Source organism: Arachis duranensis, chromosome 5 (assembly GCF_000817695.3).
Source record: "Arachis duranensis cultivar V14167 chromosome 5, aradu.V14167.gnm2.J7QH, whole genome shotgun sequence".
NCBI lineage: Eukaryota > Viridiplantae > Streptophyta > Magnoliopsida > Fabales > Fabaceae > Arachis > Arachis duranensis.
The window spans coordinates 104,178,084-104,194,915 of NC_029776.3; the positions used below are offsets into that span (position 1 = coordinate 104,178,084).

Here is a 16,832-nt window from a genome sequence, read left to right on the forward strand (position 1 = left end):
CTCTTCATTAAGAAACAATCTCAAAGCTTCACTGCCATTCTAGTATATGTTGATGACTTGGTTTTAACTGGGAATGACATTGGTGAAATCAATTCCATCAAGCAAGTTTTGGATGACAAATTCAAAATAAAGGATCTTGGTGATCTCAAATACTTCTTGGGAATGGAAGTAGCACGCTCTAACTCTGGAATTCACATTTATCAGCGGAAGTACACCATGGACCTTCTCAGAGATTTTGGTTATCTAGATTGCAAGCCTCTCTCTACTCCATTTGATTATAGTCAGAAACTTTCAAAGGAATCAGGTACCATTTTAACAGACAACACTGTTTACAGACAGCTTATCGGCCGACTCCTTTACCTCACAAATACTAGACCCGATATCTCTTATGCTGTGGGACGTTTGAGCCAATTTTTGGACTGTGCAACAACTTCTCACCTACAGGCTGCTTTTCGTGTACTCCGATATTTAAAAGGCCGACCTGCAACTGGTCTCTTCTTCTCCTCTACTTCTAATCTGCATCTCACTGGATTTGCCGATGCTGACTGGGCTACCTGTGCCGATACTCGTCGCTCCATTTCCGGTTATTGCTTCATGCTTGGGAGCTCGCTCATTAGCTGGAAGAGTAAAAAGCAAACCACAGTTGCCAAGTCCTCTGCAGAAGCTGAATATAGGTCTCTTGCTGTTGCCACTTGTGAAGCTAGTTGGTTATCTTTCTTAATGGATTTCATTAGCTTGCCGCTTCAAAAGTCTATCACTCTATTATGTGACAACCGGTCAGCCATTCACATTGCCAATAATCCCATTTTTCATGAAAGAACTAAACACATTGAAGTGGACTGCCACATTGTTCGTGAAAAGCATTTGTCTGGTCTCATTCATCTTATGCCAGTTCGTTCCAAGGATCAACTTGCTGATTTTCTTACCATAGCTCTGCCACCGGGTCCTTTTCTTGCCAATGTTTCCAAGCTAGGATTGTTAGATTTACACAATTCTAGCTTGCGGGAGGGTGTTACCTAGATTATTTCTTTATCAATAATAGGTTTACCATTGTAATTATTTTTTAGTGAGAGTACATAAAAAAAAAGCACATAGTATATAAGGTATAATAACTCAACAAATATTTTTTAAAGGGAATTTTTCATTCTCTCCAATAATGAGAAGAACCTATCTCTCTTAATCCTTTCTGATTCATCAAACCATCAACATCACAGCCATGAGATTTTCTTCAGTTAGTGCAATGTGTTGCCAAATTCAATATATATTGGTTGACTTTAAGTGGGAAAACAATTTGGGATTGGTTTGTTGAATAATAATCGGTGAACGTACTCTCAATTCTTTTTTGCTTACGAGATGTATTATTCACGTTTCACCATCAATCGTCGCGATTAATATTACTTAATAGTTATTGATTTATTATCATGGACATTCTCTTGTCTCACTTTTGACTTTTGACTTTTGACTTTTGACTTTTGAATTCGATTTTCATGGTGTCAGATGGGGAGAATTTACTGAAGCTAATATGCTGGTTGAATGCATGTAAGTGGCTTCATAGTTTTACTTTATTATTTTGTCCATAACCTGAAAAATCCCTGCCAATTAACATCTCATTTACTTAATTAATTATTTGAACTATTTTCAGCTAGATCATCATAATAACGCTGGGGATCTCATCACCTGCGTGCCTGCTGAATAATTTACTGGAGTTGAACTTAGTGTTATCTCAACTTTTTTTTTTTCCAATAATAATAAAGTGCTACATGAAGTAATCTGGTCTGAAACTATATCTCATGTGATTTTGACTTGTTGTCCTATGAGCAATACTAGGGGCCAGCAATTTTTGTGATTGTTAGCCATCAACTAACCATCAATGATGATTTGATGGTGTGAGATTGGTGTGAGATTTCATCCAATGGCTCACCTTCCTCTGCTGGTTACATGCTGGCCAAAATTCAATAAAAGTGCTGCCCCTAGACTTTTCCGTTGTCCTATTATATATTCCTATTTACTCCATGTTATTATTGTGATTATGATGAGTATTAGTGCATATCTATATATTTTTAGTATTAAATATTGATGTTCAATCATTTAAATCGTTAATTTTAATTATAAAAAATATATAATATATATAATTAAGATTATAGTCTATCAATACATTTAAAAGTTTTTTATAATTTGCACCATCTAAGGAAACAAAACCTATCACGTTGATTTGATTGGTGGGCCACGATGTACGTGTTCGGTGATTGTTTTTTGTTTCTATTATGTATTTATTTTATGATTATATATTTATATTCCGATGTCGGACGTAATTTTAAAAAAATATGCTTTTTACAAACAATAAAGCTTTATTTAGTTGAAAAAATTAAAAAAAAATAAAAAAAGAAATTAAATAAAATTTTAATTTTCTTAAATATATTTAAATAAAAAAATAATATATAATATTATAAAAAAAAACAGTTTTAGTCTTACATATTTTTAAATATATTAAAAACAAAGAATAATATTATTAGAATATTAATACTAAGTACATTTTTTTATCCATTTTCCATCTATTATTAAAAAAAAATTTAGTAGGTCTCACTTATTTTTTTTACACTATTCATTTTTTTTTCCATTCAATCAAACAAACAAACAAAAAATATATTTTTTTTCTTTCAATTTTTTTCTCTTTTATTTTCTTCCTTCTATTTTCACTTCAAACACGCTCTTAAAAAATTTTCATGTTATTTGATATGTTATACCAAAAGCCCATGTGTTAGATAAATGCCTTTTGAATTTTTCTTCTAGATATTTTTAAACATAATTAATAAAGACCACTTGGGCTATTGATCATTAATGAAATCAAAATTGTCACAAAAAAAAAATAATGAAATCAAAATGTGTACGATATATCATCAAATATAACTACAATGTAACTTTTGTAAGAAATTTTTACTTATCCGCAGTAAAATATCAATACCAATTCCTTCAAGACAAATATAAAACATCTGAAATAAGAAACAGTCACTTAAAATTGAATCGACAAAGCAAAAACATTTGGCATTGGATAAAATTTCGTAATGTTTTCATAATCACCTTTTTTTTTTGTTTACCTAATGTTATTGGCCAAGTTATGTGCGATTCCTCGTTGTTAGAACAATATATATATGTTGAGAATTAATTTTAGTATATAAATAACATCTTTGTTGTTCGAATACACTACTTCCATTGATTTACGTATTGGCAATTGGCCTTCGGCCTGCTAATACCATTTTTTTTGGGTTTGGCCAGCTAACACCATTAGATTTATAAACGCTGTTTTATTTAATATTGAAGGCCCAAAACCCAAAACATAACTTTAGTGTCCCAAATATGCTGGTTTCGTCTGGAAGTTGGAAAATATTTTTTTTATTTGGGTTTTTTTGGTTGCCTCCTGGAAGTATTTGATTATTAATTTCAACATTTTTGGAGTTATTATAATTTTGTTTTCAAAAATCAATATTAATTGATGTAATAAAAGCCGAACTTATGTTTGCAGCTTTAGAAAGTCATACTCAAGCCTATGCTCTTTTAATCTCACTCAAAAGCATCATGGTAATAATGAGAAAAATTTTGATATTTTTTTCCAAAAAAGTATAATATAATGAAAACAAAAAGAAGAACATATGAGTTGCAAGACATGTTTTTACACTACTAGAAAATTAATTATTATAGACGAATATTTCTGATGAATTTTATCCCATAAAAATATAGACGAAATTTTAGAGAGATTTTTTGTCGAAAAACAAAAAAAAAATGAATCAGCATAAATTACAGACGGAAAAGAGAATCTATCTATAATTCTATCGAAAAAATTAATTTTTTTATGGAAAATGGTTACAGACGGAAAATCCATCTGTAATTAAATAGACAAAACACTGCGTTTTATTAAACCTAATTCTACCCCCACTCTTTCGAGCTCCATTCACACTCCACTCAACTAAAACGAGCTTCTTCCTCTCTCCTTCCACGAGCTTCTTCTTTCGCCGCTGCCACCGCCGCTTGTGTCGCGTCTCCTCATCGCACGAGTTTAAGTCACATCCAATTAGAATCAATTCAACAATGGTCGTCGTGGCTTCCCCTTCCTCCAGAAAGCAGACACCGTCCTCCTCTTGCTCCTTTTCCTACGCCTTCGCTTCATACACCGCTGCCAATTTTGCTCCCAGAGCCTCCCCCTCATCCTCACGCGCTTCTTCTCCTCCTTTGGCCACCATCGGCGTTTTTCTTCCACCTCTTCGCCACCGTGTCCAACATCGTCATCCGTGAGATTCTCCTCGGAGTAACCACCAGGCTCCCCCGGACAACACTCCACGGCTATAAAGAGGTATACTCTGATTTTATGATTCTGTTGCTTAGGGCTCACTTTTTCTATGCCAATTTTAGGTTTATCAATTTTTCTTTTCAGTTTCTATCTTCTCAAAACAATTTAGGATTTTATTACAGAGACAAAGATGGCAAGCTTTCTATGAAGGAACTCCAATCCTCTGATTTCATTAGATGAATATATGAATATTCACTTGCTGTTATTGATTTTATTTATAAGTCTAAGTTATAATTAATTTCCATTAGATGGACGGTTTTTAAGTTTCTTATTGGTTTTCTTAGCCAACCATATATCTATCTTGGTTTGGTGCTATTGATAGTGATTGAGTGTGATCTAAGTGTTAAAATTATGGATCCGATTCAATTGTTATTCACCTCGTTCTTCTTGTGCTAATAAGATTTTTGTGCTTTTCATTTAGTTAGGTCAGAATTTTGCAGAGCATACTCTTTTGGTGCGGTCGACTTCAGCTGGAAGACTGGCAGTTTTGGTTCGCTCTACGGCAGCAGTAATACCTCTGCATTCCATGATGAAGTATATATTTGAATGCATCAAATGAACTGTCTCCAAAAAAATTGAATCTTATAATCTTTATACTGGTGCTGATTTGGTAATTCATAAAGTATGTGCTTTGAAGCCGATTCATCTTTTATTTTGCAATTGGATATGCTACAAGAGGAGAATGAGGTTATATTAGAAAAGGTGGCGCTCTTCTGGCCTAACAAAGTTGGGTTTAAACTCAAATTATGTGATATTTAACATATCTGCTTGATTATATTGACATTTAAGAGTTGTAGAGGAAAAATGCCAATAAGTGGAGGCCAGAGTTAGGGAGCTTGATAAATAGGTGAGGGTTTCCCCTCCTCTTCTCCTTTTTCCAAACCAAAAAAAAAAAGATATTAACTGAGCTTTGAAACCTAACAATATTAATGTATAATACCATTGTTTATATTAATGTATATCTGAGTTTAATTTTTCATTTGCTTAATACTTACCAATAGAAACTGCTTTACTCCTTGTGCTGCCTTGGGTGATTTTTCGTGTCCTTCTTCATTTTAATTTTGGCAGGTTGCTTCTCTTAAAAAAGGTGTATCCCTAGAAACCAAACTTCTGAGCAGGTAAGTTCTGGTGTCAGTTTATCTTTGAAGTTTGTCAGGTTATATGATGACAAACACAATTCAATTAAGTTCACAAGGTCGAAAACCGACTTTGGAATATCTCCATGAATTTTGTTGCCGCATAAATTTAAGTACAGCAAGGAATAAGATGAGATTGCACTTAGATTTCATGTGAATTGGTTACGTGAAAGGTCTAAATGTTTTAAAAGCGGCAAAGATAAACACCAAGAAGAAATTATCCCATTTAAATAGCAGTCGATTGTTACATGCTTGATGTAGCTTTGTGTAATGTATTGCTTTTTAATAAGATCCATGCACATTTCATTGGTTATTTTGATTTATGTTATTCACAAGACTGGGATATTTATAGAAATTCTTTCTGGAAAGCCATTGTTTACAATCTGGTTCTCATTTTTCTGTCATTTACAAATTTGTTGATTATTTCATGAACTTAGTTTCTTAACTGGAATGCTTGGTGGTAAAAAGTATTTTATAGCAGGAATCTGACATGTTCACTTTCTCTGCAGATTGAACCTATTCACAATCTTTTTGCTGCTCTTTTCCTAGCCAACATTGGAACGTTGATTCATGTTCATTTTCTCTGGAACCATGTTGACATTCTGGTAGTATCTGAAACTCGTGTTCATTTTCTCTGGAACTATGTTGATTCATGTTCATTTTCACTTCTCAATCGTGCTTCTAATCTTTATCTAGTTGAGATTTGTGCTAAAATGGTTGTGACTATACTGATGAATCCAGTCTTTGATAGTTTAACGATTTCTAATAAAAAATCATCCCTGATGTTTTTATTATATAGTGATTTTGCTTTATCCATTGAACCCAAAAAGGTAGAAATGGTGATATAGATTGATACTTAATTATTACCAGCCAATAGAAATTCTGATATTTTATTAATTTCAGGATAAACTATATTTGCTGCTTCTTGGGACAACAACTCTTAGTCTGGTACGAAACATTTTTATATATTTGAATTAACAGCTACAGGAATCCGTAACTAATCCATAATTGGAGGTTATAGTCTTGCAGATTTTAAAATGCTGTGAACATGGCAATATGCACATATAGCTGATAAACTTGGTGCAAAGAAATGGATAGGACAATAAAAACTTCTCTGTCTTTCAAAGAGATTGTTCTTTCATTAAAAAGAAAGTTTGAATTGAATGTCAATGTTAGACAAGTTTTGATGTGGGAAAAAAATAATCTATTCTTCAATATTGAAGTTTACCAAGACCAAATATTTAAGTTTGAAAAGCATAAAGTATATCATAAGCTGCCATCAGTTTCAATGCTTTGAATTCAATGATACTGCTATTAATTTATTATAAATGCATAATCCCATCAATAATTTCTCAACTAATTTCTGCAGGTAACAACTCCTTTACTTTGCTAATATGTAGAAACTATAATCAGATATTCAGTCATGTTTTGCTATATTTGTAAAAGTAGTTGTGTTCATGCTTGCTACTTGAATGGTTTGGGTAAAAGATTGGATTTGATAGAATAAGAGAATACTAATGTGGGTGTAAAATAATTTTTTAAACTGACATCTAATTAGGTGTTTTATATAGTTAAAAGCAACTTCTTTTTGAGATATTTGGTGTGAAAATGAAATATTTTTTTTCTTTTTTAATTTATCTGTAAGATCTGATTGGATGTAATACATGTGAAAATTAAATTATTATTCCCTAATGTCATCCATTTTCATATCTTTTTGTTTTGTGTTAAATTTTTGGATTAATTCTTCCCCCGGCCCTGTATTAGTCAAGGGACATGTATTTCTTACAAAAGCTTCTGAATTTGAAAGGAGATGATGGTTTCAGAATGAATGAAGTGCTTGTGTCATTGTGGCACATAATGGGTTTGTGGCCCTTAGCCTATAGCATGCTGCTACTTCTTATAGGAAGGAGGTATTTCACTCTAAATCTGATATTCCCTAAAAAATTAACATGGTTTGTTAATGTTATTGCACTCTAATTGCAATGTTAATTCTGTTATTACTTTGCATACTCTTGCAATGTTGACTATGATGTTTTACAGCTCAAAAAGTAAAGTTCCTGTTTAGCCCTTCCTTTTACTTTCATGTTTTGGCGGTGCATATGCACTTCTTCCTTATTTCATACTTTAGAATCCACCAGCACCTCCAATTGAAGAAATTGAGCTTAAATCATGGCCATTGATCTTTCTTGAATCAAAAGTAACTGCAGTGGTAAGCACTCATCTTAGTTTCATCTTGAAAATTGTTGCAGGCAGATACTTGAAATTTAATCAAAAGTAACTGCAGTGGTAACAACTCCTTTTTTGTTCTTTTTTCTAGTAATTGTCTTATTTGTTGTCTTAGTGTAGATCAGATATAGTAAGGTAGACATCCTTTGCTCAGAAAGTGGGAAGCAGCAAATAATTTTGATGGACCAAGAATCTCAAGAAGAAAGTATATTGCCACAATTACTAAGAAACTCAAGAAAGAATGAAGCTAACCATAAATTATGATATTGAATCTTGATGAGTCCACTAGTAGTTACTTGTCATCTAATGTATTCAGATTGTATTATTGCATGGAAACAATTGCTTCTTATTATAAAGAAAGCACTTTGTAACCACTCATGTGTTTTTCTATTTGTACCATCAATAAAAATTTGTATTTATTAAATTTATATTTATTTTGTATGAAAACAAGTTTATTTTGCAATTGAAAAAATCTAAAAAAAATCTATTTTACCTTACTCACGGATTTACAAACGGATTTTCTGTCTATAATCAGAGTGTGGGATGATTTTCTAAGGTTCAAATTACAGACAAAAAATTTGTCGAAAAATTCGTCTGTAATTACAGACGAAAAATCTGCCAAAAAATTCGTCGGAAAGTTCGGCGTCTCAGGAAAATGGATGGAGAATTTACAGAGGAAAAATCCGTCGGTAACTAGTATAAATCCGTCGGTAACAAAAAATCCGTCTGTAATAAAGACTAAATCTGTCTGTATTAATCCATTTTCTAGTTGTGTTATGGATGTCAATTGGATAGGACGGAGCGAGAGATACCTTTCTACTTTCCATTCTCGTCCTCAGATTTGCTTCATATCCCCATTTTCATTGTCTGCTGTGGGAGAATATTGTTCTCCATCTTCATTTTTTATAGGGTCCTATTTCCTGCTGGGACTTCATTCTTCATCTCTCTAATAATTCTGACTAATTATTAATTTTCATAGGAATAGAGCTGAAAGTATCTATCCTATACAAAATCAGTAAGATTTTATATAAAAGTCTAAACGATAAGATGATGACTTCTTTCAAAATGACACATTGAGGGACGCCACGACAAACTAGAATACTGAGAAGTGGATGAGGTGGGAGACGTGGTAGTAGAAAGGAGAATGAACACGACGATAGAGTTGTGGAAAGGAACGCAACGAATATAGAGAACGACGCGGAGAAGGTGATAAAACGGTGATGGTGACAAAGCGGTGAGATGGGAGAGTGGCGAGGCTGCAGAGAGGTTGGATAGAGTATGGACGATGCTAGGGATCTATGAATTGAAAAAGGGCTATGCAAATGAGGATTAGAAAAATTTGGTCTCTCTTTCTCTCTCTAACATATATGAGATATAAACTATTAAAGACAATTAAGTAAATTTATAAATTTAAAAAATTAGCGGGACGAGATGAAATTCCTGCTAGTTCGAGCGCTTGCTTCAAGGAAATTTTGCCCCATCTCTATTTCCGCAAAAAAAAATTTACAATTAAATCTCTATTCGAAGTACTATTTGCAAAAATTTATGTGTCTCATGGAGTTTTACAATCTTTTCATGTCATATACAGTAGTCTCGTGCACAAGCATGTAGGGCATCCCATATTAACGTAAAGTTAATCAAGTTAGTTGGGAGAATATAGTTTGTTGTTAAATTAATTAAAAGTTACTAATTTGGAGCTATTTGCTGTGATAATATAGCTTAGTGAAGTATATATATAATTCATTAAACACTGAATTCCATAATCAATTTTTATTTTTTTTCTCAATAAAAAATCACTCCTATGTTATACAACTGCCATATGAATGTTCGCATTAGACTTTTATGGAGAAAAAATAGTTGCAACAACACTCGAGAAAAGAATATAAAATCTACAAATTCTTCGAACGATGTGGCAATAGATTTGAAATTGAACTCTCGTTTGAACTAACATATAATTCAATTTACCAACACCTTACATCACGTGAGAGGTGAGTCTAATTACAACCTTGGCCAGCATTAGCACGTGCGATATGCCAATATAAAAAAAAATTGTTACTTGATGCAGAGACCAGAGAGAGATAAATCTCAATCTTGTAACACTCATTATTGTCACAGTGTCACAACCACAATGATTGTCGCCGGGGCCGGAAATCCCGCAATCAACGACCGCTTGAGACGATTGAAGGCTTTTGATGAATCTAAAGCCGGAGTCAAAGGCCTCGTTGACTCCGGCATCACCAAACTCCCACAAATCTTCATTCGCTCCCCGGAAGAGCTTACCGCCGGCGATCCATCTCCGGGAGAACGGACACCGACCCAGTTCAGGATCCCAGTCATCGACCTCAAGGATATCTCCGGAGACCGCGCCGGAGTAGTGGCGGGCGTAAGACATGCGGCGGAGACGGTGGGGTTTTTCCAGGTGGTGAATCACGGGATCCCCGTGAAGCTTCTGGAAGAGACGCTGACAGCGGCGCGTGAGTTTCACGAGCTGGCACAGGAGGTGAAAGGAGAGTACTACACAAGGGAGATGACGAAGAAAGTGAAGTATGTTAGCAACTTTGATTTGTATCAATCAAAATATGCTAATTGGAGAGACACACTGTTCTGTGTTATGGGCCCTGAACCCCTTGATCCTCAAGAACTGCCTCCCCCATGCAGGTAGGTAATTACTGATTAATCTTGTATCCTATGGATTTAATTAGTAATTAATTCACTCAAAAGTTGGTAAACTAACTTTTTTTTTGTTTCCATGGTATGAGGTTAAGTAGTAATTCGTTGTGAATTTGGAGTCTATTTAAAGGTTTTTATTGACATAGTTTGTTGTATGCACAAGATGAGATTTAGTGCATGTTTGGTCGCCATTATTTTGTTAAAAAAAGATTTTTTTAATGAAAAAAGATCTTTTTTTATTTTTTAACGTGTTTGGCAAATTTCTAGTAGTAAAAGTAAAATCACTAGTAAAATAAAAAAAAATCCTTTTTGAGAAGCTGTAATTTACATCTTTTTTTAAAAGATCTTTTTTCCTTAAAAAAAAGATGTTTTTCATGTAATAAATAAACAAAAAAGTACTTTTATATTGTTATACCAAAACATAATTGATAGATAAAAAGACCTTTTTATATGAGATATCCAAACATAAAATTACTTTTACTTCTCTATAAGATCTTTTAAAAAAAGATAACTCGAAAAAAGATATTTTCTTATAAGCTCACCCAAACAAGCCCTTAATTCAAATTCTCAACATTTGTTTCAGCGGATAAGTAACCTGACTACTCGACCAATTCAAATTGGTTATAAACTAACTTTTAGTTAGTTAATCTTAAGAAATTTAATATTTAAATTTATAATTTATAATTTATAAATAAAATGATTTAAAAGGTGGAAACTCAAGTGAAGTCGACTTCACGTAAAGTTGATAGTCAAGAGTCGTTAGATAAAAATTTAGTCAAATCAATCAAACTATCTAACAACTCTTAGCTATTAACTTCACGTAAAATCTACTATACCTGAATTTCCACCGATTTAAAAACGTTAGCTGATGTTGGTTAAAAAAATTAGTTACGTAACATCAATCTTAATTCAGAGTACATAACTACCTAGTTTAATTTGCAGGGAAGTGACAATGGAATATTCAAGGCAAGTGAAGGGTTTGGGGAAGGTGTTATTTGAATTGCTATCAGAAGCACTCGGACTTAAGCCTGAGCATCTTGCAAGCTTGGATTGTGCAAAAGGGCACTCAATTTTATACCATTATTACCCACCATGTCCTGAGCCAGAACTCACCATGGGAACTACCAGACACTCTGATCCCGATTTCCTAACTCTTCTGCTTCAAGATCACATTGGTGGCCTCCAAGTTTTGACCCCAAATGGTTGGATTGATGTGCCTCCTCTTCATGGAGCTATAGTAGTCAACATTGGGGATTTGCTACAAGTAAGTCCAATTCTTTTAAATTGAGTTGAAAATACATGATTAGACTAGTACTACTAGATTTGAATTTATATGTTGCTATAATATGATACATACTACAGCTAATGTCCAACGACAAATTCAAGAGTGTGGAGCACCGTGTACTTGCAAATCATGTAGGGCCAAGAGTATCAGTGGCATGCTTTTTCACTCTTCATCTTCACCAAACAAGAAGAATGTATGGCCCCATCAAGGAACTCTTGTCCGAGGATAACCCTCCAGTGTATAGGGATACATCACTCAAAGACTTCATTGCTTACTATGATAGCAAGGGCCTGCTCGACCATGGCAATTCAGCTCTTTCCCATTTTAAGTTAATGGGTTAATTATGGCATGGAATTCCACTTAGATCAATACTTCATACTCATAAATAGCTCCTAACTTGGGACATAAATAAAATTATGCATGTTAAATTTTGACATACAAAGGAGAATTTGGGTCATATTTTGTAGTTGAAAGATGAGTTGTCGTGACTAAAATTATGAAATTTTACTACCACTAGAATAATGACTATTCACTATTTTGAGTAATTTTTTTTTTTGATGTTTGAGAAAATGATGAATTTAACAATGATATCAATAATAAAAAACGTTCATTTTAAGAAGGATATGAAAGTAACTGAAGAAAAGTACGTACTATTCACTCTGGCATAACTAGATAGAAATTAAATCATATCTTCATTGAACTCAATTTAATTTTGACAAAATTAATTTTAAAATAAAAATATTTTTTGGTCTTCAAACACCTAAATTTGGTTAATTTTATGACATTGAAATTTGTTAGAGAATCGTTATAATCAATTTAGATCAATTAGCATAGTTTATATTTATATAATATATCTGTATATTAATTATAAGATTCTATGTCTTTATTACTTTGATTCATTTAGTATCCAATCGAACGATTCTCGCGCTCCCAGGTGTCGCGACGCGCTCCCAGTTGATCTCGGTGCAAATCCAACGCTCCTGGTGCTGCCACTTGTTGCAATGAAGCTATCCTTGGCCGACCCACGAACGCCTGACCCGACCCGCGTTTGACCCGTGCTTCCACCTGGATTAGTTTTTGGTCTGCCAAGCCGAGAGATATTGTGAGGAACCAAGGGAGGATATAAGTAGAAAGTTGTGGGATGTGAACTAATATGATTTAGGAAAATGTGGTTTGATTTAGAGGGAACCAAAATTTTGGGTACTTATGCTGTATAGTTTAGCTATGAAATAAAACTGATTTGCAGGGATGCAATAATGGAGTACTCAAGGCAGATAAAGGTATTGGGGAGCCTTTTATTTGGATTGTTATCAGAAGCACTTGGACTGAATCCTGAATATCTTGAAAGCATAGATTGTGCAAAAGGGCATTCAATTCTGTGTCACTATTATCCACCATGTCCTCAGCCTGAACTCACTCTTGGCACTACCAAACACTCAGATCCTGGCTTTCTCACAATTCTGCTCCAAGATCACATTGGTGGCCTACAAGTTTTGTGGCAAAATCAGTGGATCAATGTTCCCCCTGTTCATGCTGCTTTGGTAGTTAACATTGGAGATATGCTACAAGTGAGTCCAATATTTTTCTAGTCTATTAAAATCTCAGTTTTTATAGAGACATGATATTTCATTTCAACCCTATATTTGATCATTTTAAATCTCAATCGTTTGTTCTCTATATGACGTCTGAATCTTCCGTGGAATCAGCCATCGATACAATTATTAAGTTAAGGCACCTACATTACACCTTTTTGACAGGATGTTTAAGCGCTGGACTAACGTTTATGACATGTGAATCCTTTCCAATAGATGCATAATTTATAATGTAACTAGAGCAGAATCATATATCGTGTAATAATCTTAATTTATGTTACCATTTGCAGCTGATATCTAATGACAAATTGAAAAGCGTGGAGCACCGTGTTGTGGCAAATCATAAGGGCCAAGGGTATCAGTTGCATGCTTCTTCACTCTTGATAACTACCCATCACAAAGAATATATGGCCCCATCAAGGAGTTGCTTTCACAAGATAACCCCCCTCTCTATAGGGATACATCATTACAAGATTTTAATGCTTATTACTATAACAAGGGACTTGGTGGCAATTCTGCTCTTTATCATTTTTTGTTGCAAAGGTAAAAAAAGAGATATCACAAGATATGGTTTTAGAGATTAGAGAACATAATATAGGGCTCAAACACTTGCTATATCAACACATCATATTCACATTTCTAAAGCTACTTAGAGATGAATGTATGTGGTCCAGAGTAGTATACTTGTTAGAAATAGCAATGTTCATCACTCATGATCACTCTATCTCCAGTCTCCATCAACAAGAATCTATGCCCCCATAAGGGAGCTATTGTCTCGAGATAATCCTTCTCTCTTGATGGGGAAACGTTATTGCAGGATTACAGAGCATACTTTTATGACAAAGCACTTGATGGAAATTCAGCTCTTTACCATTTTAAGTAACACAGATAGATATTAAGCATCATGCACCTGCATCTGAATGATATTAAGCACTGGTCTTGTTTTCATTATATTATAGTTATACTATATTTTTTTTAAAAAAAATGTCTCCTGAATAAGCATATATATTATATATTATTACCATAATGCTATTGAATGATATTAATAGATCATAAGTTTGAGTGTGGCTTTCTAAAGCTGCTCTGAAGAATTTTTGGCAATTGCTATCAAACAAAATCAAGAACTTGTAAATTTACCCACTGAAGTTCCAACTTAATTCTTGTTTTGCTTTCTTCTTAGTTTCATTTTTTTTATTGTGTCTCGCTAATGTTTAAGCCAAAGATGGGAGAATCCCACTTTCTTTTGTATAGTCCTTAATTTGAACAAAATATTTCTTTCATTTGAAATAAAAGAATTTACTGTCTTTGGAAAAAAAACATACGCTCGCTTTTACGACATCAATTAATATTGATTTTAGAAAATAAAACTATAATAGCTCCAAAAATGTTGAAATGAAAAATCAAATACTTCCAGACAATACCAAAATAATAATAATAATAATAAATAAATAAATAATCAAAAACAGAAGAAACAAACGAAAAAATTCCAGACAAATCCATATTTGGGCCACTGTGAAGTTTTGTTTTTGGAGATTGGCCTTTCAATCTTAAATAAAACTGCATTAGACTTGGATCATGTCAGATGACAGCCTGGTTTTTGTGTTAAGAAACAAAAATCTGTTTTATAAATCTAATTGTGTTATCCGGGTTTATTTTTGGGTAAAGGCCAATACGTAAATGGAAGTAGTATATTTTTAAGTTTCTAACACTGATAAAGTCCAAAAAGAAAAAGTTTTTAACAGTCAGTAACAGGGGGAACATTGAATTTGTCCAAAAATACAATTATTTTATGAAAAGAAGATTCACTTTTAAATATCGAAAATAATAAGAATATGTTTGGTTGGTTCATTTTCAAAATATATTTTTGATATTATTATTTTGTTTAATAAATCGTATATAATTTTAATTAATTAAGAACTTTCAAAAAGACTATACAACAGATTCTTAATCCAATAATTTAAATTTGATAATATTCTCGTTTTATTTCATAGACACGAGACAATAATGTATTTTAATTTTGTTTAATCTAAGAAAATAAACACTATATATAATTTTATCTAGTATAATACATTCGATGGACACAAATATCTATTCCTAGAGTTTTTAATATTTTATAAATCAATATTATGAATCAAAGTAATTAGCATTATCATTGTAGTTAATATGTTCACTATCTACTCTTTTTAATTGATCATATAGTTAGTATGTTTACCTTTTACCTACTACTCATTAAAATTACATGTTTTTTTTATTATATTTTGTATGAATTTACATTATAATAACATCATTCTTATTTTAATAATCTCCCTCATTCAAAAAAATCTTAATCAGCATAAAAGCCTTAAAAGCTTCATCTATAGCCATTGTACCAAATGCTTCCTTACTTATTATATGAATAAATTAAAAGATATAATTTTAAAATTTTGTTAATTTTTGTCATAAAAGCAATAAAAAGAAATATTTGACTAAAAATTATTGAAAAATAATTTTTTTATATTTTTATTGTATTAAATATATTTAAAAAAAATATTATTATATTCTTAATTTATATTCTTAAAGTACAAGTTTATTAAATTTATAATTTAATTATTTTTAAATAATGTAAAATTTTATTTTTATTACTCACTAGTAATATATTTTTAATTTTATTAAAACTTTTACATATTTATTTTATTATTATCGTTGTCAAATTAAATTCTTTTTTCTTCTGAGGTGAAAAAGACTTTTAAAAATTTACCAAAACATGTTTTGTAAAGTAATATCAAAAATAAAACTAATCCAAAAGAAAAAAATATAAAATAAAATATATTAATCGGTGGCTAAGACTCCGCTAGGATATGCAAAGAAAGTTAATTGAAAAGTCAAAGGTATTGAATTCTAAAAAAAGTTTAAAAAAAAAAAGAAGAAAAGAAAAACTAGAAGAGTGAATTATTAAAAAAAAGTGAAATACTCAGGTGGTTAGAGGGTATACTTCCCCGTACAGAAATAATCATGGGTCTCGAGGCACTCCATATAGTGGAGGTGTTTCAAAGTCACTTTCCCTTCCCTCTAAGCTGCCAAAGGTTTGTAATATAATATCATAAATCAAATTGCCATTTAAAAATCATTAGTGTTTAAATCTTTTAGTTTGCTTTGTAGGTCAATACTTACAATACTCTTAGCTAGTGCTAATGGCTTGTGAATATTGTGTTATTTAATTTAGGTAATACATATATTAATTATAATCATAAATGATGTTATTTTAAATTAAATAATTTATATAATGATAATCTCATTTATTGTTATAAATACTAATTGAATAAGTCATTATTACTTTTGATTTAGAATTAAATGAGAATAAAATCGAATATTATATTTTGTTTCTTAGATAATTATTTTTTTGGATTTTAGATATATTATCTTTTGGATTTTAGATATTTTATTTGGGTTTTAGGATTTAATGAGTGCCATACTCAAATATAAATAGACTTTCAAGTAATCAACTTGGGTTGATCGAGTGATCAACTCATTCGTCCGCTTAAGCAAGTGTCAGGAGTTCGCTCAATATTTTATTCCAACAAGTGGTATCATAATCATCTATA

The 16,832-nt window shown here is 32.2% G+C and overlaps 1 protein-coding gene, 1 long non-coding RNA gene and 1 pseudogene across 5 annotated transcripts; all 3 read left to right on the plus strand.

Moving 5' to 3' along the window:
* The first annotated feature begins 5,001 nt into the window (after positions 1-5,001).
* Positions 5,002-8,128, plus strand: LOC107491202 (uncharacterized). Of its 4 annotated transcripts, none has more exons than XR_008009596.1 (5): positions 5,002-5,044; positions 5,132-5,189; positions 5,411-5,460; positions 5,988-7,687; positions 7,825-8,128. It is a non-coding gene; the product is annotated as an uncharacterized LOC107491202 (long non-coding RNA). The 4 variants fall into 4 exon arrangements; XR_008009597.1 differs by having other exon boundaries at positions 5,007-5,189; positions 5,988-7,388; positions 7,519-7,687; XR_008009595.1 differs by having other exon boundaries at positions 5,007-5,189; positions 5,988-6,083; positions 6,382-7,687.
* Positions 8,129-9,618: 1,490 nt separating this feature from the next.
* LOC107491200 (1-aminocyclopropane-1-carboxylate oxidase homolog 1) lies at positions 9,619-12,168 on the plus strand. Its single transcript, XM_016111996.3, has 3 exons — positions 9,619-10,362; positions 11,317-11,638; positions 11,737-12,168. The coding sequence occupies exons 1-3, from the start codon at positions 9,764-9,766 to the stop codon at positions 11,998-12,000; spliced, it is 1,185 nt and encodes a 394-aa protein (XP_015967482.1). The 5' UTR covers positions 9,619-9,763; the 3' UTR covers positions 12,001-12,168.
* A 114-nt stretch (positions 12,169-12,282) lies between these two features.
* LOC107491201 (1-aminocyclopropane-1-carboxylate oxidase homolog 12-like) lies at positions 12,283-14,109 on the plus strand (annotated as a pseudogene).
* Positions 14,110-16,832: the final 2,723 nt, after the last annotated feature.